This window comes from Gambusia affinis, linkage group LG23 (genome assembly GCF_019740435.1).
Source record: "Gambusia affinis linkage group LG23, SWU_Gaff_1.0, whole genome shotgun sequence".
Taxonomy (NCBI): Eukaryota; Metazoa; Chordata; class Actinopteri; order Cyprinodontiformes; family Poeciliidae; genus Gambusia; species Gambusia affinis.
In genome coordinates, this window is record NC_057890.1 from 17,565,763 (window position 1) to 17,592,263 (window position 26,501).

The following is a 26,501-nucleotide window of genomic DNA, read 5'->3' on the forward strand; positions in this document are numbered from 1 at the left end:
AATTTTAAAATGCGAGTAATGGTAAAATCTAACTTTGTTATGACCCTAAGTTTGGGGATAGATATTGATCTCAGTGAGAACAGACCAGCTGAATGCATCAAACTCTTAATTTATTGGGAAATATGTTTAATTTCCCTTTAGAATCAATAGAGTATTTTTTATAGAATTTTGAATTTCAAGGGAAAACAGTCGTCAGCGACTGAATTTAAAGAAGAAGAAATAAACAAACATGAAGGCAATCAGTTCACTGCTGCCAACTAACAGCATCCAGGTTTGGATGCAAAGATTTGAAACAGGATTTTAAAGTTTTTTCCACCTGTCCTCAACTAGTAAACAACTGGAATCTGTTTATACCACTACAAAAACTACACATATAAAACGTTGCACTGCGTCTTTAGCTTAAATTGGTAACGGTTCCACTTTGACTTTGGACTTCAGGAGCATCAGAATTCTTAAATCTCAAAATCTGGCATCCAAGTTCAAAGTACACGACAATAGTTTTCAGTTTGAGACTTTTCACCAACCCCATCCTTAGAATCCAACATGGCTGAAACACACAGAATTCATCTTTACAGTAATTTTTTTCCCCCACTGTGTTTCTTGTTGCCACTGTATTTTTTTGTTTCCTGGAAATAAGTGGTAATCCTTTCATTTTTAAAATGTTTTTTATTGTTCCGTTTGAGACATCACTAGGTAAAGTCAAACTTTGCACAAATACTTTTCAATCGGTGAATAGTGGAGCTAGAAATGTTTTATAAAAGATGTCATTCCCAAGTTCTTCAGAGGCAAACAAAAGGCAACTAATGGCACCAAATCTGTAATCCAGAAATATTTTTGAAGCTAAACAGTGACAAATATGTTAAACCTGAGGAATCCAACACTTATATTAGATTGTTTTTCCAAATTAAGATAAAAATTTAAAATTAGACTGCAGTTTTTAATTACAAATTTAAATTTTTTTTAGGCATATGTAATGTTGGCTTGAAAATACAGGCTACACAGCATGGAGAATGGAAAATGAGATATTGTTGGTACTTTTGTGTTAATTAATAATGACATCATGTTTGTGTGTGTTGGGAGGGCGTGGCATGGCGTCGCGATACTGAAGGCACAAAGTTACGACTCAGCACTCCCATCTCACAAAAAAAACTAAAAAAAAAAACTAAACTAAACATACAATCAACTCAATTTATCAAAACAAAACAGAATCAACTCCACATTTTCTACTTTTCCCTCCTCCTGCACCAGGAGGAGGCGGAGCTTCCCCTGAGATGGGCGGAGCTTGTAGCATCTGCGGTTCCTCCTGTGCATCATGTCCTTGTCTTTCACTTCCTGTGTGCTACATTTCGTCAACGGACACCGATTAGCCAATCCCGGGACCTTTTCCTCCTCATCTTCATCCTCCACCTCCTCATGTGACTTTATTTTCAGACTCCGTTCAGATTTTGTTTATGCATTAATATCATGTGTGTTTGTAAGGGAACAAGTTTTAAGAAAACTTTTTAATATTGCACACACGCGTCCTGCAACAAACACACACACACATTCAAGTATACAGTAACAACTGCACATCACTGTACATACATAGATTAGACTTTTAAATATTAAAACGTGACAAATAAATTAAATCTAACATGCTTTACTCGTCGCCGCCCCCTCCCTGATGGTTAGCAACACTGATTTAAAAGGATCAGGATTAAAGTTTGATCATTGCTCTATTGTTCATCTACATCATCAGAAACCAAACCATCGGCGGATCGCAGTGACATCTGGAACATCTGGTTCCTTCATAAGCTGATAAAAATTCAGGCGGTGCCAGAAACAAGCTAACGGCTCAAAAACCAGAGAGAACCTGGAGTTTTTAATATTGTGTGCTTAAATGTAAAATAAAACACCAGGAAATAATTAGGAAACCAAATCTGGGCTGGTGATGAATCAATTTAAAGATTCATTTTTGGATAATATGAATTTTCTTTTTTTTTTTTTTAAACCAATGCCGCCATTTTGTTTGACTAGTGTGTTTTACAGTTTCTATTAGTTTGGACTTCAATTTTACAACGAAATGTAAGATATTTTTTATTTTTGTAATTAGAAGAACAAAGTTATAATATTAATTAATTATCCAAGCTTTCTTCACACTAAAATGACTTTTTGTAATTTCAAGACATTCTTCTGTTAATGCTGTGACTATATTCTCGTAATTAATGATAATTGCTGTATCCTGGCCCTAATACTGTCAGACAACGGAAGAAATTATTAAAATAAATGCCACTTTTTGAAAAATGTTTTGTCATTTGTAAGTTATATCTTAGAAAAAAATTAATATCAGAAATTGGATCTGGTTTATATATATAAAAAAGATACAAATAACGGGGATTACATTTTGCAGCTTTAAAGTTTGCACTTCATAAAAACATTTCTCATCTTTCCTTAGTGAAAGGGATTTTTTTAAACGCAGCTTTTGTATTAAAGTCTAATTCATTCTCTTTTTTTTTTTTTTTTACTTTTTGGGTCGTATTATTTGTTTGTTCCTTTAACAAATCTGCCTCAACTAAAAATAAAGCTTGTTAGGCTTCCTTTGAAGCCGATTTTTAAGGTATATATATATTTTAAAGGAACTTCTTCCAAATATTCTGATCCAGATTTAACACTGCTGTATTTTTATTCTGGGACGTCACTAAAGTATTTACACAGATTGAAAAACAATCTTCATCTAAACCTTAATACAGTGCAAAATATTTCAGTTTCTTTCTCTTGGGCCTCCATTTTGCTCTGTTTGGTGAATTTCGACAACAATCTGCTCTTTTGAGCTCTTCCAATTGTAATTGTTCTTCACAGTTGATAAAATCAGATGAAATAAAAACAAGTGTTTTAAAAGTTTATTTTAGCCAGAGCCATTGGTTTTACCTCATTATGTATGAAAAGTATTTTTCCTCTCAGGGATTTTTGCTTATTTTTGATTATTAATGTATTTACATGTTTAATAATAGAGAACTGAATTGACTCAGGTTGTTTTTGTCTAATATAAATTTGTTTAATAATTTTTCCATTGAAGGTTGAGGGGAAAAAAGGGAAGAAATCTGAAAATTACAATCGGTCCCTATTTAATATCCACATAAACTTAACTACTGCAGACAATATTTATATTTTCCCAATGTGCATTTTTCAGCATTCACAGTAAAACAGATGTTACAATTTTGAGTTATTTTATAGATTTGTTGTATTTTACCCTTCTTCTTCTTCTTTTTTTTTTTAAACCATTAGAGGCCTGGATTTGAACTCGTCTGTAAATTGCACTGAATTTACCTTCTGAGGTTACGAGTCCTTCATCGGCCTGGTCAAGCCCCAGAAATTCACTTTTTGGATCATAAACAGAACCACTGTTTCTCTGTCCTCAACGGTCTCGCTGCATTATAACCTGAAAAACAAACTTAAAATCATAGAAAGTAGAAATATTTTGTTTTTCTGTCTGAGAATGATAAGGCCGGGCAGTGGAGAGCTGACATGCTATGGCTATAACGGCTAATGTTAGCCAAATGACTGATATACAAGGCAAACACTGAGTCAGCTACTGACAGCTAACTTTTTTGTGTGTGCTAGGCTAACTGCTAGCCAGTTATGTCGAAAATAGGTAGCAATATGTATATGTACCCGTTTACCAACTCAGTTCATGCTAGTTAGCAGTTAGCCAGCTAACAGGCACTACGCTAGCATGCTAACATGGCTAGCTAGTCAATATAATAAAAAACTGGCTAACTAATTCCGTTAGCCAGCTCTCAGGTAGCTGTTTAAAACCAGGGTTTAGAGAGTTGATGCTGTGATTTGGATCATTGCCCAACAGAACCCCAAAAATGAAATGAACCAAAACCCAGACGCAACTTTAGGGTTAAGAGAGACACGCTACAATCAGTTGATGACATAAAACTGAAGGTGAAACCCTAAAACTGTAGATAAAAACTTGTAAGACTGAAGTCACTCAACATTTTTGGTGTTAAACTGATTTCATGACTCAGCTAAAAAAGATTGTTATAAAATATTTTAAAAAGCCTTGTTCCCTCCATCAGCACCATGTTTCTGATGTGTTTCTGTGAGTTTGGAGCTACAGAGCAGTGTGATGTGTTCCGATTGTCTGAACCGCCCCACAACGTGTCGTCACTTTACCGTCCTTTTGCCCAAACTTCAAAACATCTCATCCGCTTCAGATGATTTGAATTTGAGGTTTCCGAATGCACCCAGGGTTCCTCAGGTTAGGGTGCATCCCAGCTTGGTTAGCTTCTTTAATAATCCAACGTCAAGACTGCATTTCACTTCAATGCACCCCAGCTACGCAATAAATAACCAAATGCGCTTCACAACTGGATAGACCAGTTTTATTCAGGTCCAGCTGGTTACTTTTGAACTCAGCCTTTATTCCCCACCACAGGGGATGAGGTGTATTCACTCTCAGCTAACTAGTTTGGGCAGCACCGTCCTCGGTTGGATGTTTCCGTTGGCGTCTGTAATGGTCGCCAAATTAGTCCTTGATTTGGAAGTGGTGGAGGCTGCGGAGGTGGAGGCAAGTTTGGAGATGCAGGTGATGGAGCTGTCGCTGTTGTTAACGCTGCGTTTGGTTGGGCTGGCTTTATCTGCTGTGGTTCCGGACGGAGGTTTGGGAAGCCGCCTCCTGAGCCAGGGGTGGCGCAGCGCCTGGCTCGGCGTCATCCTGAGTGCTGGGTCCCATTCAAGACACTGTTTGAGGAAGTCCAGAAAGAGCGGGTCATCGCAACCCTTCAACGCGACGCTCCAGTCCTTGCTGCCTGGGGGACCGCGTGTTTTCCCCCGTCGGGAGCGTCCTCCGTTCAGGACCACGGAGCCATCGGGCATGTTGGTGACGGTGCAGTACCGTGGGTAGCCTTTGGACGACACGAAGTTCTTTGCTCGCTTGGAGGAGTCTAGGAGCTTTGGATTGGGCATGCCCATTAGTTCAATGATGCAGGCCAGCTGGTCGGATTCATCTTCGCCTGGTAACAGTGGGTAACCGGTCAGCAGTTCAGCCAGGATGCAGCCCAGGGACCACATGTCGATGGGCATCCCATACCTGGAGCCTGGAGAACAAAGTCCAGCAGGTCGTTAAGACTTTTCTGCAACTCAACAAGCAGTTTATCCAATACAATGATTACTGCCATCTAGCTTCCACATCTTTCTATTGAAAAAGCTGTTTTAGAGGAATTGGGGTGATAATCGGAAAGACTCGGTTTGATTGGGGACAAAAACCTCAACATATGTTACATTTTCAGCTGCTGCAGTCCTTTCATACTCCACTCCATCAAACCAACAAAACCCTTTGAAAAACCTGTCCTCTTCCTCACCTGTGGGGGCGCTGCTCCAAGAACCACTGAACGAAACGACAAAAACCTTTGAAGACACTGAGCGTGGCTTCCTTCTTCACCAAATGTTAACAATAATGGAGTCAGATTTTAGCGGTTGGAGGATTTCTCTTTTGTCTTTGGTAAAAGACGGGGTCATTTCTCCTGCTAGGCTAATGTGTTTGTTTTGGTTGGATTTACCCAGAATTCCCTGCGCTGTAGTCTGCTTCCTGCTTTTGGAGAAGTTTCTGGTCCGCTTGGTGTTCACATATGCATTCAAACCGAACCAGAGTTCACTTCAAGTAAACAGAGACCTAGGTTTTAGATAAACCAGAGCCTGCTCTTTTGGTTTGACTACACATTACACACAAACCGGAGTTTGACTAAAGTGGACTAAACAGGACTGGTGGGAGTAGACCCTTAATTCAGTTTCTGACATGATTTAAGAAGACCTTTCACTTCTCGAGGTCCAACTAATATTCTTCTGGTCAAACAAAGCAATTAACTGCTTGAAATAGCTTTTTGAAACATCTGTAACTTGTATGGGCATTAAGAAATTTCCCAAAAGCTAATAAACCGTTTCACACCTTTAAATGTGTTTCATTGTGAACGGATTGTTGTAGTTACTGCAGGTTGGAGCATTCCTTACCCAGAATCACCTCTGGAGCTCTGTAGAACCTGGACTGGATGTAGGTGTAAACCCTCTGATGTTCATAGCAGCTGGAGCCGAAGTCTATGACCTGCAGAACAACAGAGTCCTGTAACGCTGCAAAAACACAACATCTTAAAAATGTGTTTGTTTTTGGTCGAATTTCTGGAGCAAATATGTTAGTAGACTTGACAAAGGACAAAACTAACTTATAAGCACTCGAACGTCGTTTTACTCAAGAGGTTCCTTAGTTTAGAGTAAAAACGTATTCTGAAGTACTGAGTAAGTGATCAATTTATCAATTATTTAATATTTAAAAATTATATAATCAGATGGATCATATTATAAAGTTAAGTAGGAGTTTTGGTATTTTAAGAATGAAAATGACAATAATTCATATAAGCGACAGAAAGAAAATTTTCGTTTCGTTCAGTATAACATTTATGAAACTTTAACAAAAACTGTAGGTGTGTCTCTGTGTCTGTTTGTTCCTCATTCAGTGGGTAGAAAATCCAGAAATGTTACTCAAGTAAACGTAAAGTGTAGTACAAAAAAGTTATTCAAGTACATGTAAATGAGTAAATGTAACGAGTTACTACCCAACTATGCTAATAACTGACTTTTCACCAAGGTATAGAAACTTGTCTAAGTCAATAATTCCTTAATATTGATGAAAAAGTTCTAGTTACATTAGCAAATTATTTCCCTTGCAATATGAGTAAAATATCTTGCTATAAATGAAATGATCTACCAGTGGAACTAGAACTTTTTATCAGTATTAAAGTTGACTTAAATAAACTCCTATTTGTTGCTGAAAAGTGATTTGGAAGGTTTGTGTCATTTCAAGTCTATTAATAAATTTGCACTACAAACTAGACTGAGACACTTGGTAAGGTTTTGTGTTTTTGCAGTGCGTCTCCAGTGCAGGAGGGACTCTTGTGTTTTACCTTGATGCCGCTGCGGCCCTGCTGCTTGAGCAGAATGTTCTCTGGTTTGAGGTCGCAGTGGATGATGCGGTTCTTTTGCAGCGCTTCCAGACACTGGAGGATGGAGTGGGCGAACTTCCTGACCAGCGGGAGGCTGAAGCCCTGGAACTTGTTCTTCTTGATGAGCTCGTAGAGGTTCATGCTGAGCAGCTCGAAGGTCATGCAGATGTGGTTGCGGAAGGTGAAGTGCTCCAGCATGTGGATGACGTTCATGCTCGAGTCCTTGTCCTGCTTCCTCAGGTGCTCCAGGATGCGGATCTCCTCCGCGGCCTGCCGGTGGAAGCGCTTCTCGTTGCGGACCATCTTCAGAGCCACGTGGGTCTGGGTTTTATGGTCGAAGGCCTTCATCACCTGCAGGAGGGGGAACGTGACACGCTGATTAATGTTTAATCTGTCAGAGCAGGTGGCGCTCACATCAACATGTCATCCAAAGCTGACCAGAAAAGAACAGAAACAAGCATTTAGGTGGAAACACAAGTCATTTAAATCCGAGTATATTTAAAATACCAAAATATTAAAATGCAAAAGCTCCAAAAAGCACGAACAGCAAGACTGAGAAATTAAAAACAAAATACAATTTAAACTATAGCAAAAATAAAATGGGGTTGAAACGAGTAACTGACTACCAACAAGTGTTTCAGGAGGAAACATGAGTTATTTAAATCCAAATATAACCACAACAAACATTTAAGATTGAGAAAAACAAAATAAAATTTAATTCATATCAAAAATAAAGTAGGGTTGAAACAACTAATTGGATTAATCATGATTAATCGATTGTTGAATTAATAGTTAACTAATTTAGTAATGGATTAATCGTTAGCTGAAATGTACAGACTCAAAAGTGATTAATATGTTCAGAGCAGTAATTAAGGTAAAACTGTACAAACAATACAGTTTGCATACAAGATACAAAAATTCATTTGCTGCAAATGATGCATCATTTAATGCATTTCTACAATATTATTAAAAAAGCTTATGTGGATAAATTAAAACTCTCCAGGATGTTGCTTTTTTAATCAGATTAATTGATTCCTTATAATAATCAATAACTAACATTTTGTTACTTGCAGTCCTGAAATAAACACAGACAAAAAAATTGTTTAAAAAACAAGACAAATTTAGCACAAGAAAGAATTACTTAAAACAATGAAGACAGAAAAAACATGGAAAACATAAACAAATGATCTCCAAACAACGAAGCCACGAGACTAAAACGAGCAACACAAAGACAAAACAACACAAACAGACACTTTAAAGTCCAGCACAGAGACTAAAAATCCAACACATGAGCAAAAACTAACAGCAACAAGTTGCCAAACCACAGGGAGGTTCCAGATAATAACAGAAGCAGAAGAAATATGAGAACAGAAACCAGAACTGAGACCAAAACAGCTCAAACAGCCGCAGTGAAGTAAAACCGGGTCAAATAACAGCGAGAGCCAAACAACAAACTGCTGGAAGATAAAACTGATACAATACAAGCAAATAACGCAAAATATCACAATATTGTGGTATTTATTATGACTAGTGATTTATAATCCACTGCTGTCTTTATTTGCACAAATTCTGCTCTTTCTAATGTTTTTAGCTTTACTATGGATTTTTATTGCTGCCCTCATGGAGAAAACAATTAAAAAAACATCATGAAAGTCATAATCCTAATGATGATTTTAGATTTTGGGGTTTTTAAATTGTTCAATAATAAACCGTCCCAGCTACAGGAAAGGAAGAGTCATGACCTTCAATGACGCATTAAATAATAAAAGCAACCACAGGAAGGCACAACATGAGGACAAATTATCTAAAGGAGAGCTGAAACAATTAATCAGATTAATCATTTTAAAATTGTCAACTAAATTAATCATCAATTAATTGTTAACTGGAGCATACAGACAAAAAAAGGATATTTTCTGAAAAAACGTCATATTCAGAGCAGTAATTAAGCCAAAACTGTATAAAAGAATTTACATTTAAAATAAAAACACTTTTGTTCATAAATATGTTTTAGCCAAAAGTGGCAGTGTTGGCTTCAATTTTGCTAACCGAGTGCTACGTTATTGCATCTTAAACACTGAAATGTTTATTTTCTTACTAAATCATTTACAGAATTATTTGCGTATTTTAACGTATTTATAATATTGTATAAAAAGGCTGAAGTGGTTGAGTTAAAAATGAAAGGCACTGCTGGATTCGCTGCTTCAGGTTTTATTCATAGCAGCACTGTTGAGTCCAAAAGCAGGAAGTGGACTACACAGCAGGGCATTCTGGGTAAATACAACCAAAACAAATGTGTTAGCCCAGTGCTAGTGAAAGAAATGGGTTGTAGTTTTTTACCAAAAATAAATCCTTCAACCACTAAAATCTGACACCACTCCATTTTTGTTTACATTTTGTGAAGAAGGAAGTTGCGCTGAGTGACTGTCAGTTTTTGTGTCGTTTCCTCCAGTGGTTCTTGGTGCAGTGCCCCACAGGCGAGGAGGGGAACTGCCTTTTCAAATTGTAAAATTTGACACTGCATTGAGAAAGAACTACAGCAGCTGAAAATGAAACAAATGTTGCAACTTTGGCTCCAATCAAACCAAATCGGCCAGACAATCAGCTACATTAGCATGTAAATTAGCTTTGAGCTAATGCACTTCAATCTGTGTTTTCTGTTGAAGATTTTAGATTTACTCCACAGAAAAATCTAAAAACACTAGAGGGCTGGAGTGCTCAGATAACTGACCAATCAAACGTGAAGCCAGCGTGTTCCTACCTGTCCGAAGCTGCCCTTTCCGATCACCTTCAGAACTTCGTAGCGGTAAGCGATGTGGTCATGTGGCACCTGGATGTAGGACCCCTGTTCGTCATCATAGCCGCCGTTGTTGGCTGCACCCAGAACGCCGTTGCGTTTCTTTGCGTTCTGGCCGATGAAATACACTGAAACAACAGAAACGAACCAAATCAGACGACGTTCCCACGACACAGCCAACCCCAGACGGCGCTCCCGGTCGAAACGGATCACCTTCAGTGTAGGTGAACACCTCGTGGTGTTCGAAGGACGACAGCTTGGACATGTACTGCTTCATGGCCAGGTCGGGCGACATGGGGCAGGGCTTTGGCTTGGCGTCTCCCTGCTTGTTGGTGATGCTCTGGCGGCCATGTTGGGTGGTGTCGGCGACTGAACTCTGCCGGTCCAGGAGCGTCTGACTCGTCCGGCTGGAGCTGAGCGGGGTGAGGCCGTTGGGCTGTGTGCTGAGGACTGAACGCCTGTTGGAGTTCTCCTCAAACAGCTGGGTGATGTGGACCTGCGACTGAGACGAGACCTGGACGTTGTCCGACATGGCGGGCTTAGAACCTCCCTGGAGAAGAAAACAGAAAAACGCCATCAGCGAAAAGGAGATTGAAATAAACATTTCACACTGAACATTATAGAAAGCTTCTTCTAATAGTCCATCTGTCTTTAGAGTGTCGGGTTCTTTATTTTTCATCCATTCCTCCCAGTTTTCTTCCATTTGTGTCTCAGGCGTACGATGAAGTATTAGGGTAGTACTAAGAAAAATAATAAAGTCCTAAAATTAGGAGAATAAAGTCCAAATAATGGCAATGAAGTCATAATATTTTGAGAATAAAGTTGTGTCACGTGAATTATGAGAATATTCTCATTATCACAAAATATTATGTTAAATTCATATTTATTCTTGTATAGGATTTAGTTCTACATTAAATCTAAAACTGTATCAGATCCTTAACACCATCAGTACTCAAACATGATGGCTGCATGTGGTGCACAATATTTGAATATTGATATTTGGTCTGGGCTCCTTTTGCATAAATTTCTGCATTAATGCGGCGTGACACGGAGGTGATCAAGAACCAACATGATTATTGGACCAGATTTTGGTACTTTTGACAGTGTGGGTTGGTGTTTATTTCTGATGCTAGTTCACATTTTCCTTCCACTCAACTTTCTATACATCACCACTATATTGTAAATTTTTAAAGCTGTGGTTGTATTTTTCTAATCTATTTTAATAATCCATGAATTTATCCTTTTATTTTCCAAGATTCAAAACAAATGTTATTTTATCTCACCTTATTAATTAAAATCCCAAAGATAAAGATTGTTATCTGAATATTTCATTTAAAAACAAAGAGGTCAGGCGTGCTGTGGTGGCGTAGGGGATAGTCGAGTCCTTGACGCGGCCGTCACAGGTTCGATTCCTGGACCCATTGACATTTACCGCATGTCTTCCCTCCTCTCTCTCCCCCTTTCCGGTCAGCCTACTTTCAAATAAGGGACACTAGAGCCCACAAAAGACCCCCTGGACGGGAGGGAAAAAACAAAGAGATTATCTGATAATCCCAATTTTTAATTGGTTTTCTGACCACAGTTGATGAATACTGAAGGTTTCTTGTACCTTAACTCCATAAATAACTAAACATGCATGATAACATCCTGCTGCTGCTTTTTGAAACTAATCATTTCTTTAGGAGAATAAAGAGATATATTAGCATAACCTAGAAAAATAAACAAACACAAACACGATGAACACAGAATGAACGTGTGAATGCCGACAGCCTGATTACGATGTACTTAATGGATTCCAGTCGCTCCTTGTCACCTTGACAACCAGCACACCTGGTTCCTTTCAGATGAATTCACACACACATGGTGAGGCGGCTCAGTTCAAAGAGCTGTGTGTGTGTGTGTGTGTGTGTGTGTGTGTGTGAGAGAAACACGACATCAAACCGTCCCTCTGAGATCAGGTTGGTGCGTTTCTGCTGTCAGATGTGACAAACAGCCGACTGTGAAGTCATGGCTGCACCCACACCTGAAAACAATATGGCTGCTTCGCTGATGAATCATCACTGGAAGGGCCGACAGGTCAGAGGTCGTGAAGCGTCTGATTTGGAGCCAGTTCAGAATCATCCGGTTGGAGCTGAAATCGTTACTTACAGATTCAACCAGAGGAAAGAGAAAAACGTTTCTGCTGACGGTGATGAAAAGATTCCTGGTCCAAATCAAAATGGATCTGTTCCAAGTTCTGCTGAGCGACAAACAAACATGGAGTCTCTGGATCCAGGATGAAAAGCAGCGAAAAAACTGATTCTGCAAGTTTTCACAGAAAGCCCAGAGTTTTCACAACGAATTTAGAGTTTCAGATGGACGAACTGATGAACAACTGGCTGGATGGACGGATGGATGACCGGTTGGATGGATGGTTGGATGGATGGATGGATGGATGGATGGACGATGGATGGATGGATGGATGAACAGTTGGATGGATGGACGATGGATGGATGGATGGACGGTTGGATGGATGGATGGATGACTGTGAAACAAACATAAATGTTCTGTTTTGCGGCTGCACACAGCTCCGGGTCTTCCTGCTTTACAGTCGTTGCTTTCAGACCTTGAGTGGCGCCACCTGCAGGAGAATCTGAGTGGGGCAAGAACCCTGGTGATTGTTCCCAAATATCAAAGCTGATTGAAGTCAGGAGGAACATCAGCGATGCTGCAGCTGTGAAAACACCCTGAAGAACAGGCCGCTGAGTGTGTGTGTGTGTGTGTGTGTGTGTGTGTACCGTCAGGGGGTTGTGGTTGTTGTTGCGCAGTGGCGGCAGGGCAACGGGCGATGTTGTCTGAGAGCCGCTGTGACCAGGAGAGCAGACCGGCTCGCCCGATTTGCCTGAAGAACGCAGAGAGAGAGAAGTTGAGGAATTTCTGAAATATCTCAGATTATTCACCGTTTTTATTTCCCACTACAGAATATTCATCTGCTTGCTTCTGCGCTTTGTTTTCACATTTACAAATATTTTAGAACAAACTATTTTATTTAATCAACCAAAGACAACTTGAAAAAAATACAAGATTATTATTTCATTCATTAAGGGAGAAGTTTCCAAACTTGTAAATCTGTAAGAACATGAAGCCACAAAAATGTTTCCAAAATATTATTTTGTTATTTCTCTGCTCATTCATTAACAGATAAAACAGAAATTTTATTCTTGTAGAATATATCTGGTAAATGCACTTTGGACGTCCCTCCATTAAGGGAAGGAAGTGAAACCTTAAATCACTTCCTTTGTTAAATCAGGTCAGTTTCACAATCCATAGAGATCTGGAGAATGAAGAAAAGAACCAGTCAGACTACAGGAAGTAGGCTGAAAGGACCCATAAAGCAACTTGTAAAGAACAAGCGATGACATCATATCATTTCACTGAAACTGGCTATTTATCAAATGTTTTAAGATTTTTCAAAATGTATTTTTAAAATAATTTTTATTTCAAAATGTTAAGATTTTTTATTTTTATTTTATGCTTACAAGCATTTTTAATTTACTTTTTAGTTAAATTTTTTTACTATTATTTTTATATGTTTATACAATTTTTAAAGTTTATTTCTTAAGAAGTACTTATTTTTTAAAATAAATGGTCAGATCATGGTTGTTATGATGTGGCCTAGTCAATGTCCAGAGGTAAATATGACCTTTTATCAGCCATTCAGCCCATAAAATGTTAAAATAATTCTGGAAAGCAGAACATAGACTGAGTTTATATTTAAATGAACCCAGAGCCTTTAGAGGAGCCGGTAATGTGCGGTTTGTCCCTTTAAATCAAGATTTGATTGAATTCTTTCTTCCTCTCCGTCTTGCTCAGGCTGTTTTGGAGCAGCTTTTCTCTGGACTCGGTCAGCAGATTGACTCGGCCTAAAGACGGATGAAGGTTTTATTTTAGCGCGGTAATCCCTCAACTCTCCTGCAGCTTCACCTCCTTTAGTAGAGATGTGACGACAGCATGCAGAGGTCAGAGGTCACGCTGAATGAGCCACAGCTGAGGTTCTCTGAAAACTTTTCCTCCTGGCGGTTTTATCTGCTTCATGTCTTTCTCGTCTCACAGATCCAGTCGGGTGAAAAACACCTCAGATCGTCTCCGACCAGCAGAGATATAAAGATGTCGCTCCATCTGGTCGGTTTTAGAGGAAACAAAATGTTTCTACGATAATCAGGCAAAAATAAAAATTAAGAAACCGAAAACAATCCAGTAAAGCAAAAGATTAAATCTGCATTTTGTCCTTCCAATCAGCACAAACAAAAACATAATCGTATAGTTTTACTATAAAAATGAAAAAAATTGACTTTTTTACCAACTGACTTTACAATAAATTTAAAGTCTTTCTAATTTTCACACTGAGAAAACCAGCAAGCAGAGATACGAATAATTCAGATCATTATTAAGAGAAGAGCAGTGAGGCGTGTTACAGACCGTGATACAGATTTCTGGCATTTTCCAGATGTTTTTAAGATCACTTTTATTTTTTTATTAAATTTTTATTTTTAAGAGTTATTTAAATTTGGGCATGGTGGCGTTGGGGATATCGCAATCCACGTTTGAGTCCTCGCCGCGGTCGTTGCAGGTTCGATTCCCGGACCCGGTGACATTTACCACACGTCTTCCCTCCTTTCCTGTCAGCATGCTTTCATATAAGGGACACTAGAGCCCACAGAAGACCCCCTGGAGGGGAGAAAAAAAAAAAAGAGCTAATTTTTTTAATGGAATTTTAAACTTTATTTGTAGAGATGTTTATTTTTTACATTTTTATATTTTTCATGTAATTTATTAAATTTTTTAGATATTTTTTGTAACTTTATTTCAGAATTATTTATTTTTGAATGACATAAAAGATCTCCTCCCACCTTCACCTGTTCGTGCGGTCATGTGACATTCTGATAACCAATCAGAGCGCATCAAGGGGAAACAGGCGGATTCTGATTGGATCTCAACTTTAACCCTGGAATATTTTTAACATAAACCTGATTTATTTTTTAAATATTCGTTTCAAATTGTTTTTGCAGGATAATTTCAACATATTAAAACTTAAAACCAGCTGAAGGAATAGTTAGGTGTTTTTACTGAATGATTTTCTAATCAGGGACACAGCGGGGTTCAATCTGTACTTCCAAAACCGTCTGAGGCTTCCGGTCGGAGCACGCAGATTATTTCTGCTGCTGTAATCTGGACGCTCGCTGTAATCCTGCTAATGAGGAGCGACGTGCAGCCGTGACGGGTCCTACATAAAGTCTGTTTGCTCAAGCCGAACCCAGCCAGGGAGGATTTCCCCATCGGACTCGTTTCAGAACTGGTTCCTGCTGCTAGCCGGTCAACTCCATGACCTCCTGCCTGTAATGGCTGCATCATCGTTAAATATTAAACATTTGCTACTTTCACTTCCACCAGCCTCTCAGATGTGAGACAGAAGAAATGAACTACAATCAGACACGTTCAAAGAAAAACTTAATGTTGAAATTATCCTGGAAAAGAATATTTTTAACAAAAAGGGGATTTATTTTTAAAATATTCTAAATTCAAGACTGTAAGTCCAACCAGCTGATCTGAGAATCTGCCAATTTAAGTTACAAAAAAATATTTAGTTTTGCGCTGGATATCAGCTGTTCAAAGTTTCTTCTGAAAAGTAGAATATTAAAGGCAGTTTGAGGTGTGGTTCTGCTCCCAGCCTGAGTGAAGAACCACTGAGCCATTATTTCAGGCGTTATTGAAGATGAATCTGCTTCAAACTCATGATGCTGGAACCAAGGAGAAATATGGATGGAGTTTGGATCTGGTCAGTGATGGGGAGGATTTGATTTCATCTGCAGGAGCTCGTCTGACTTTCATCAGCACTGAACTCTAATCCATGAATCACCTTTCAGGCGAAAGCAGAGAAGAAACTGTGTTTTTCCAGAGCCGGTTCAACTGGTATTCATCACCGGGTCAAAATCCAAACAATCTCCCTGCTGGGGCCATTTTCTCTAAATGTCTGTTTGTGTAAAATCTGAAGCTGTGACACCAGAGTGGAACAGAACCAGAACACAACCCACAGTGGTACGAAGTGTCCCACACTCCACCCAAACACCAAGCCTAGATCCAAACCTGTAAACAACTGGTTGCAAAGTGCAGAGTTTCCAGACAGAGACGTGTTGGGTCTGAAACTAAAACCACGCGTGTCAAGCTTCGGTATTTAAGCTCAAGTAGTAACCTGAAACAGGACCAGACGGAGATGACAACGCAGTTACAGCAACGATCTGTGATGCAACATCCAAACAAACAGGAAAGACTCCGAGTTTATCAGCCTGGTTCAGAATCTGATTCAAGAACCTTCCAAGGTGAACTTTCCAGTTCTTCCAGAAGCTTACAGTTAAATCATTGAGGAAAATATGATGAAGGAAAAAACCAAACACATGCAGCATCGCTGGAGAAACCCGACAGTCTGGTTCACACGGCGAGATTTTAAAATTGTCCAGAACACACAAGAAACGATTTCACTCACCAACATTTGCGAAATCTCGTAGAACGTCTCGAGACCAAACTTGAATTCAACGTAAACAAACATGGCGGATGAGAAGAAGCAATGGCAATAGCTTTCTGATTCTATTTAGCAGAGAAAAGTCAAAACAAAGACGTCTGCAACGTCCATCGGACTTTCTGGTGCGACATGGCGGTTGTCTCGGCTTCTGTTTATTTTATGCTGCGTTTCGGTTACCTTGGAAACTCGAAGCTGCATTTGACGTCAGATCCGTCGCACCCAATTGTTTGGAATAGTGCTTATAAACATAATTTTAAGCTTTACTTCTACTTAGTAAATGCCACTTTCAATTTGTTCAGCTTAGAGTTGCAGGCGATGCATGCTCCACTGATTTTAGACCATTTTGGATCCGTCTTGTAAAATACGGCTGCTCCCACCACCGCTTATTATTGTTAATGCGAGGAGCGGCATGTTGAAACGTGAAGTCAGCCTTCGTATCAGGGGCTACTCGGACTTGCTCCCAGTTTCCCAGTGGGAAATCCGACAGGGAAGCTGGAATTTCCCATTTCCGAGTTTAACTGGAACGCAGCATTTGTTTCCGTCACCTCTAAACGTCACATTCAACGGGCTACGTGCTCGTTTGCCGGAGACGCTGCGATACCTGGCCAAGACGATCCACCATGTTGAATATCCAATCTTCTTCCAAACAAAATTGTGTTTTTTCGACATTAGGAAAATATTGACGAATAGTTTTAACAATATTTTGCAACTGGAACGCAAATCCTGGAAAAGCTTGTGTTTGTTGCTCTGCTGGAGATATAAAGAAGTGTACATTTCCACAAATTAAGTCACATTTTGAGATTGATTTAGTAAATTTTCTAGAAGAAAAGTGTTTTGACTTCACAAGTTCAGAATTTCAAGGTTTTTTTCCTATAATGTGTTAAATTAAGTTATTTTCTTGCAAATGTTCTACTAGAGACAAACGTGAGGTCATCTGTCCAACAGGATCAAACTGGATCATGCCAGCAGTGAAGAGGACTGAGCCAAAACGTCTCCACAACAATCAGAGGAACTGCAGAGGTGAGACAGAAAGTAACGGTTTACCTTCAGTCCTACCAAACCTGATAAAGAGCAGCCATTTTTAATTCACACTTAGGGGGAAACATTTTAGATTTAAGGTCATTTTTAAATCTAAAATGTACCCAAGCATGATTATTAGCCTGGGCCAAAGTCTGGGCGTGAATCTGATAAAGAATCTGAGGAAGGAGTTAAACATTAGGGTGATGGCAGGGATGCTGTCCAACATGAAAGACTTGGAGCTCAACACCAGAGGAAACTTGTAAAAATCTTTTCAGTACAATAAGAAGGGGATAGCGGCGGTAAAGCCATCTTATTAAAATTTTAAATCAATAATAAAATCAATAATGCCCCCATGGTTCCTTTAAGAAATAAATAAATAAAAACATATTTAAAAATAAATCTGACAAGCATACAAATGAGCTTAACTTTATGTCTTGATCATTCAATTTCTTTAAATTAAATTCTTAGTCCTGGCTAATTTTTTAATATTTCCTCCTAAACAAACAGAAGATCTTCAGAAAACAGAACCGGGCCACTTGAGGTAAAGTATTTGAAAAGCAAAACCATTTCAGCCTTTTATGAAAAGAAGAACAGAAATTACTAAGTTATTCCAGCCTTGAAAAGCCTGTAATGGAACTGAAGAGAAGTGAATGTTGTGACTTCATGGGTTTAACAGAACCATACAGTAAAGAAAGACAACATCAAAAACCTTCATCCAGTCTTTCCTAACCAACCAGTTAAATTTGCACAACTCTGCACAACTCACCGTCTGTCATGCTGACACTCTGTTTTGCCAAAACATTTCCCCTGGATTCTCTTTGCCCAGATAGTTTTCTACAAGCAGCTAAAAATACACGCAGCCCACTGGATTAGCTTAGCGTTGGAGGCGAGGAAGCTGCAGGTGTTCGTTTTATATTAACGTGTGACCCCAGCGCTCACATGCTGTCATGTAGGAGTCAAGAAAGTCCTGGTCTTGTAATTCCAACACAAGATGTGTCGGTGAACTGATAGGCAAGCAAGACAGAGAAAAAAGGTGGCTTTTTGCTTTCAACAAGTTTAGGAGAATATTCCTGTATAAATATCAACAGCATCTGCCACTGTGTATGTACAGCTTATCACCATAATAAAGTTTGTTTTATTATCAAGTAAGGTCCAAAATGCATCTGCTTTAGGCTCTAAAGTCCATGAGTAGTCTGGAGTTTGTCAGTTATAATCATTAAATTACAAAATGCAGCACTTCTTTTGTCAGCAAACATTCTAGCATTAGCATGTAGCCATCGCTCTAAAAAACTAGTTCTGGGTAACAAATTACAAAATGTCACGTTTCCAAACTGTAGCAAATATTTATTGGAAACAATTGGAAAGGAAAAGTTCACCAGAAAAATAAAGTTTTTTGCTAGTTTTCATCTTCCCTGGTTTTCAGCTGTATCGGATTTTGTGCATTTTGCAAAACTGCAAAGGAAATGTGGCGGCCATGTTTACATCCGTTGCCGCCATAATTTTAATGACTTACTGTGTGGACAAGCCTATTCATGTATGATTTTAATTGTGCTTCTTATTTACTGGAAAAGCAGAATATCAAAAATAATTTTGCACACATTTGTTATGGAAACGGAGCTGTCCATGAATCTGCAGGCTGCAGGCATTATAATGTTATGAGTTAAAATGCTAACAGCAGCCAAGATGCTACTCTTAGCATCTCACCAAGATGTTAGCTGTGAGTACTGTGCTAATAGGATATTGTTTTTCTGTCATTAGCGATCTGAAGCCGACACTGTGTGCTATGCCAACTGTAGCTTTTGTAACATGACCAAACAGGATAATCTTAGCATGCATTTAGCTACAATGGACTATTTATCGATATTTTGATAATATTGAGAATTTGTTACAGTTTTTAATACTACATTAGTATTCATACTTTGCTTAAGACTTTTAAGAAGGTAATAAACAGCTTGTTTTTTGAAACTTGCAAAGAAAATACCTGTCAGAGTCCAAACAGAAATCTTTATCCCTGATGTTTTCAGTTGATTTAATTTAAAAAATAACATATTTTTGACATATTAAACAAGTTAACTTAATGTAAGCCAGAAAAAACATTACATTTCCATTAATGTTCCTACATGAAAATGATTTCTCAATCATAACTAAAGTGGAAAGAAACCCAAATCTAACTTCAGTTCATTTCAGTTAAATGAACAGAAATGAAAAAAGGCATACATTATGCAATTTAATTTATAATTTAGTCTAACTGCATTAAACTGATAAATGGATAAATTAGAACAAACTTTGTATTTTACATTGATTTTGACTTAACTGATGCAATTCTAACATGAATGAATTGAAAAAAGAAAACATGATCCAACTTACATTAAATCCTATTTTTATTAAATGAATGTTGAATCTGGAAAAAATGGAATCAACCAAAAGTTGTGAATTTGGATTTTGGGTAAATTAACTCCTAACAGAACTGCATCACAACATGAATTATGTAACTGGTTTTAGCCTTTAAACAAATTACTTTAAACTGGAATAAATGGAAACTGCTTGAAATGGGATTGAATCTGGACTCAACTGATTGAGTTAATTAGTTTTGACTGACTGGATTATATTGGTTCAATTTTTAATCTGTCAATAATTCATTCATAAATACATTAATCACAAAACTATGACTTGAACTGAAGTTTATGATGCAGTTTTTTGTATTTTGATCTCAATGTTTGTTGAAATTAACATAACTGTTCCCAGTCACAATTTAACAACAAATTTAATTCTGGATTTAATTGGACATTTGAATGAGGGTGAAGTGGAACGAACCTAAATAAATTGGAGTTTATGTCATTTAGATTGTTGTGTTGATTTTTTTTGCACTTTATTTAACAGTATTGGACAGGAAAGAGGGTTGAGAGAAAAAATGAAGGCATGCAGAAAATGGCCTGATAAATTGAACCAAAGACAATCACATTAGGGACTGCAGCCTTGGTGCTCCTGCTCTACCACTGATCCACAGGCTGCCATTGGCATTCATTTGTTTTTCACTTAGAAATAAGAGTAGAATGAATTTAAGTAAGCTGAACCATATACAATTCATTTTAGTTAAAATTTCAACAGAATTATAAATACATTTAACTGAAAATTCTGGACAACATGTTTCAGATTTAAGTTCTGAATACTTTTGGCGTTTTCCAGTATGATAGTTCGGTAGATTCAGTTCTATTGGGGACCAAATTGCAACATTTGTTTAATCTCCAGCTGCTGCGGTTCTTTTCCTCACTGCTCTGTGTCAAACCAATCAAACCGTTTTAAAAACCTGTTCCCCTCCTCACCTGGGGGGGCGCTGCACCAAGAACCGCTGAAGGAAACGACACAAAAACATCTGAGGAAGAAACTGAGCTCAACTTCTTTCTTCAGGAAATGTAACAAAATTGGGTTGAATCAGATTTTAGTGGCTGGATGATTTCTCTTTAGTCCATGAGCCATTTCTCCCGCTAGCGCTAGGCTAGCACGTTTGTTTGGTTGCATTTACCCAGAATGCCCTGCACTGTGGCCCACTTCCTTCTTTTGTTCCGCTTGAATTACAACTTAAATAAGATGGACAGATAATCTGATTCCAACTAATTAAATTACGACTGGATTAAAAGGGAGTGAACTAAACGATACAGAGTAAGATTTGAATTTGAAAACGGTTTCAACTTCATAATTAGCGCTGTGTTTTTAAGAGTTAAACCGTCACCTAACTGACTGACATACAAGATTATTTTAAAAAAATAAACCACTTTCAGCTGAATAATGTTTACAAAACAAACGTAATCACACTTCTTTAAAAATAGAAATTGGATTTTTAGTTTTAGACATTTTTTAATAATCAGTCTGATTCAGGTCGACTGGTGGCCCTGCAACTCACTCTAACCGCTGAAAAAGCCAAAATAACAACAGCCCTGAAAGTTTAAATAGCAATTATCTACATTTGTTTTTTATTTCTGGTGGTTTTTGTGCAAAACTTCAAAAATACTTCATTAATCCTAAAGGAAAATTAAATACATTCAACTGATTCTCCAAAGAGTTGTTATACATGCTAATTAGCAAGTGCTAACAGTAACTTTAATAATCAGGTATATGCCCATATTTTTATATCAGTGCATCCAAACTCTGAATATCCACATCACAACCTCTTAGAGGTCTGAACTGGAACAGAGTAACAAAAATTACCCCAGAATTCAGGTTTATGACGTACCGTGCCTTTAATTTGTGTCCAACATGAAGTCTCTTTGTATCATTTAAAAAGTATTTCAATGCTCCATTAAATCAAACAAAAAAAAATTGTTTCGATTTATCTGTGTTTGGACATTTTAATAGGATAATTACTGTAAAACAACACGTGATATTTTTACCAAGTCGCCCATCCCTAATCTCGGAGTAGACAGCAGTAACAGCAGGTTTAATGAAAACACAAAGCTGGCAGCAGCTACACGACTTTAACATTATAAAACACTTTATCGAGCTTCTAGGTAAGTTTAAAAAAGTATAATAGTACGTGTAAGTGTAAGAAAAAGGAGATTTTAACAACAACTGACCTGATCTAGATCTGAAAGGGAAGCAGTCTTCCTGCCAACCAGCCTGAAGGCCAAAAATCACCAAGCAACCGGAAAACACGCGCACAATACCCCGAACACCAAATCCAGCGTTACACCCCCCGAACCGAACCCCCACAGAGAGCCGTCCGAGCGGAGCAGCACCACCCCGGGAAAGCTCCACAAAGGAGGCTCAAACAGGCTCCACAGAGCCGAGAAGGGCAGCAGGAAAAGCCGCTTCTCCTGCCGCTGTCAACTTTCATCTGCGGGCTAAAAATAAACCTGACAGACAGCGAAGGAGACGCCCGGAGCTTCCCCCGGTTCAGCTGCTTCTGATCGGTAAGCCTTCCGAGCTCCCCCCCCCTCCTCCCCCGGCTTCCACTTTAGGAGATTACGGATAAATTAACGAGCTGGAGCCCGGGGAGAGGCAGACTGTTGCGGCCAGGTAAGCTAGCAGACCTCCCAGCCTTTCCTGTTGGGAGTTCCCTGCCTTCCTGACTCCCGGCAGTTGGATCAAACCGAGTCGGAGTAAAAGTCCCGAGGCAGCCGCGATCAGAGGCCGCTACGCCGGGAACAGAGGCTATGCTTACCCGTCGGGAGGACCGAGGCTCCGGGCTTCTTGGTTAACATGGCGGCCGCTCCTCTCCTCTGGTCTCCACTGAGCAGGACACCTCCTCTTCCTCCATCTTCAGCTCCTCCTCTTCCTTCTGCTACTCCTCCTTTGTCTCCTCCTCCCTCTTTAAATCGCCCTTTCTAACCAGGGGCGCACCCAAAAGGTGCCCAGATGGACCCCAAGCCCGAATCTTAGTGGAAAGCCATAATTATAATTTATTTATAATAAAGTTTGATTATATTCCTACAGTAAATAGATCTGTTATTCATTTGTTTTAGTAATTAAATTTTTAAAAATGGTGGGATTATGTTATATATATGTGACAGACATTAGTGCTATGCTAAAAGGAATTTTAAAATGAAATTATGAAAGTAAAGTCATATTACTTTATTCTCATAATTTTATGATTTGGTTTTTGTAATATTATGACAAAACCAAATCATAAATTTGATTTGTAATTAATTTTTCAATTATATTTAGATATTTTTTAGATCCAATAATATAACTAAATGAGCAAATTTTAAATAAAAATTTGAGATTTTTACAACACTTTATGGGCATTATTCAAGTTTTTAATAGTTCTTTGTCTTAAATTTCTTCCTTTGTGAAATTTAAAAAGACATGGAGCTACTTGGCCTTATGAACAATTGAAAACATAAGATTTAAAAAAAAGAAAATTAAGTAGTAAATTTCTGCCAAAAACCTCAGAACTTTTCCAGAACATATCTTGGAAATTGAAGAGTTTGAAAAGTCAAAAATTTTGCTAGAAATAAAAAAATTTGAGGTTAAGCTCAGAAATTTTCTAGAAAAAAAGGAAATTTCTGAGTTTGAAAACTCAAAGCATTTTCAAAAGTTGTTTTTCTAGAAAATTTCTGGAATAAACAAAAACATTTCTAAGTTTCTGGTGGAAATTTACTCGGTCTTTTCAGTGACCCTAATACTGCGTTGTAAGAAAGCGCAGCCTCTGTAAACACACAGCGAATGTTTCGTCGGTTCAGTTGCATCTCTGATATTAGAAAACCATAAATTTTTGACAGATTCCTCTCTGAATAATCAGGTTTGGATAATAAAAGCTGCAGCTCGGCTTAGTTGATCCAAAAGATTTCTGGGCCTGAATGAAACTCCATTTGCTCTGTGTTTCGTATCAGTCCCTCATTGCTCTCCTTTTCTGTCTCTCATTCGTCAGTCCTCTCTTGGTTCAGACTCTGTGTCTGTCATAATTTGTAGTTTCTTTGTCGTCGTTTTCTCTCTGTCCTTACACATGAAGTGACGCCGCCGTGTAAAACGTGATCTCTTATCGTTTATATTTACATAACCTGAAATGACCCCGTTGGAAACTGGAAGACTGCTGGCATCATAAACGCAGACTTTGACCCAAATCAATAAATCACCATTTTATGTTTTTGTTTTTGTTTTTTTTAAATAAACTACAGGTGATTTAGCAGCTTGGTGCATAAACTCCTGTCATTGTTTATCAGTTTGGAGGAACTTTTAACCTCTCTTGCTTCAGTCTGGTGTTCCTGTCACTACTTTACAATCAGACTGAGGTCTGGACTTTGACTAGGCCGTTGCAGCAGGTTGATTTTTGTTTTCAGTCCTTGTATTGTCTTTTTTGCTGTAGATAACTCAGTTTGGACTAGAATTAGCCTCTGAGCTGTAAATCAAGCCCAGATCATGACTCTTCTTCCACCGTTCTTGACACTTAGTATGAGATGCTACGTTTCTCCAACTTGGTTTCTCTATTTAGAGACAAGAAGCCTTTTACAAACCAGACATGTTCATTCATTTCCCCAAATTTTCAGACTAAAACTTTAGATTTAGCATGTTTAGGTGAAAGTAAAGATGCTGTACTCACCACATGTGTCTCCGAGGATCTCCGGTTTTCTCCGCTCCGATTCCCAGGAGACTCCGAATGAGTGTGAGGTCTGAAATTTTCCATATGAGGGCATCGTCCCTTTACGCAGCGTTCTGTTGTTTATGGAGCTGCCTGGAGACCAATAACATGTTGACATCACAGACAAAGACACAGCGCTTCACATAACAACAGTGTGTGTGTGAGTGTGTGATCTCAGGTTTCTCAGCTTTTAGTTAAATTACAAAGAGAAGCAAACACACACAAACACACACACACACACCCACAGACATTGTTCTTCATATAAGATGTCAATTCAAGCTCTGTTAGCTCTGATTTGTTCTAATTTCCACCTAATAATTTGATAGAATCGGTTTGATTTTTCTAGCTGCTCTGGTTCTTTCTCACTTTACTGAGTCAACCTGTTCCCCTCCTCGCCTGTGGGGGCGCTGTACCCACTGAAATTAAACGACACAAAACATCTGAAGACACTGAGTGCAACTTCCTTCTTCACCAAATGGAAACAAAGATGGAGTAGAGTCAGATTTTAACGACTGGAGGATTTCTCTTTCGTTTTTTACTAAAGACCACAAGTCGTTTCTCTTGCTAGCAGGTTTGTTTTGGTTCCATTTCCCAGAATGCCCTGCGCTGCAGTCTGCTTCCCGAATAACCCAGAATTCGCGTTTTTTGCATGCAATTATGCATTCTCACCTCCCCTAATGAATTGGAGTTTGATTAAAGCGGATTAAATATGTGAATACACCCAATTATTCTCTCTGGTTTTTGTTGCTATGCAGCCCGAAAGACATATTGCCTTACTTTTTTAAAATTTAGTTTTGCACAGATGTAACCATGGCAACAAGGTATTGTTTTTACAACAGGGCGTTTAGCATTTGAGATTAGCAAATCAAAAGCTCAATAATACCTGAACTATGACCCTAAATGCTGCCCAGGTTTTTAAGAGATGTACGGAGGAGCAGCAATAGCAAAGGAGCTGGATTAACAACAATCCTCAGTCAGAAGCCTCCTCAGATGCATTGCCAGAGACTGATTGCTACTGGAGACCTTTCCTACAGTGTCTCATCGATTGAGTTACAATAACGTTTAATTTCCCTTAGGGGTTAATAAAGTATTTTTGAATTTGAATTTTAGTTCATTTTAAGGCATAAATATATTGAAATACTAACAATGCCACACTTTATATCAAAATATCTTAAACAATCCCAAAAACAGTATATTTGGACCAAGATGCAGATCTTAAACTCAAAAAGATTTTATTACATTATATGTCCAGGTGTGATTTAGAAACATCTGTGCTGCCATCTAGCGGATGATCCGGTTACTGCTCTCTGCAAACGGGCACCCTCTGGAGCTGCGCGGTAATGGCGGCGGGACGAGGCGAGTTTTTTCGGAGCTTTTTGGAGGGTTTGCAGCGGCAGCCTGCCCAACGGGTTCCGGAGACGGGACAACCGAACCGCGGCAGAGGTAGGCCGCGACCCGGGGGAAGGTTTCCCGGTCAGGGGAGAGGATTTTCAGGCCAAAGGAGGAAGGAGCGACAGAGGAAAGTTGCAACTCGAAGCTCGGGTAGCGAGACTGAAGCTAGGTGTCATTTCTTTATGGTTCCTTAAATGTCTTTATGTATACAAATTTTGAAAGATTTATTTTTAATTGTTGTGTTTTTCAGTTCCCGTACTGGACCGCCAAAAGAAGGTTCCCGTAGAAAATCCTCTCCATGCAAGCTAAACCTACTGGAAAGGTGCGCTAATTAAAGAGACCACAATATCCGCTGCACTCAAGCAAACCTTTCTCTGATTGGTCCTAAAGTTGAGAACGAGCCCTGTCATTGGTTGGTTTGTGAAGCGAAGACTGCTCTGATTTGCTGAGTTTTTATTGGAGTTTTAAGTGCTGATGAAGCTTTTTGCGACTCGAATTAACCTAAACATGTTCATAAAAACGTTATTAAACTCCAAATTAAAAGAAAAAATAACATTATCAGCAGTCTTTTGTACCCGACAGTTCTTATTGTGTATGTTTTCCGTAGAATAATATGGCACTTCAATGTTTAGTACATGGGATTTGTAAGGATATAATAAAAAATACAGAAGAGGGTTAGAAATA

The 26,501-nt window shown here is 38.6% G+C and overlaps 2 protein-coding genes across 7 annotated transcripts in view; one reads left to right on the plus strand and one right to left on the minus strand.

Moving 5' to 3' along the window:
* LOC122826754 (F-box only protein 15-like) overlaps window positions 1-26,501 on the plus strand; it is a 34,528-nt gene that overhangs the window by 1,327 nt on the left and 6,700 nt on the right. For 2 of the 4 annotated variants that reach the window (XM_044108988.1, XM_044108989.1), the window contains 3 exons: window positions 17,276-17,350; window positions 25,678-25,986; window positions 26,068-26,139. In XM_044108988.1, the coding sequence (XP_043964923.1) occupies window positions 25,766-25,986; window positions 26,068-26,139 (293 nt within the window). In that variant the 5' untranslated portion in view covers window positions 17,276-17,350; window positions 25,678-25,765. Of the gene's footprint in view, window positions 1-17,275; window positions 17,351-22,035; window positions 22,258-25,677; window positions 25,987-26,067; window positions 26,140-26,501 lie in introns of those variants that run through there. The other 2 variants (XM_044108992.1, XM_044108991.1) reach the window with 2 other exon arrangements.
* Window positions 670-22,641, minus strand: dyrk2 (dual-specificity tyrosine-(Y)-phosphorylation regulated kinase 2). 3 transcript variants are annotated; one of them, XM_044108985.1, is made up of 7 exons: window positions 22,509-22,641; window positions 12,552-12,655; window positions 9,988-10,324; window positions 9,739-9,902; window positions 6,942-7,331; window positions 5,995-6,085; window positions 670-5,084 (listed from the first exon to the last, which is right to left on the minus strand). In XM_044108985.1, exons 1-7 carry the CDS (start codon window positions 22,546-22,548, stop codon window positions 4,444-4,446), a joined length of 1,767 nt encoding a protein of 588 aa, XP_043964920.1. In that variant the 5' UTR covers window positions 22,549-22,641; the 3' UTR covers window positions 670-4,443. The 3 variants fall into 3 exon arrangements, with proteins under 3 accessions (XP_043964920.1, XP_043964922.1, XP_043964921.1); XM_044108987.1 differs by lacking the exon at window positions 22,509-22,641 and adding an exon at window positions 21,922-22,008; XM_044108986.1 differs by lacking the exon at window positions 22,509-22,641 and adding an exon at window positions 16,295-16,487.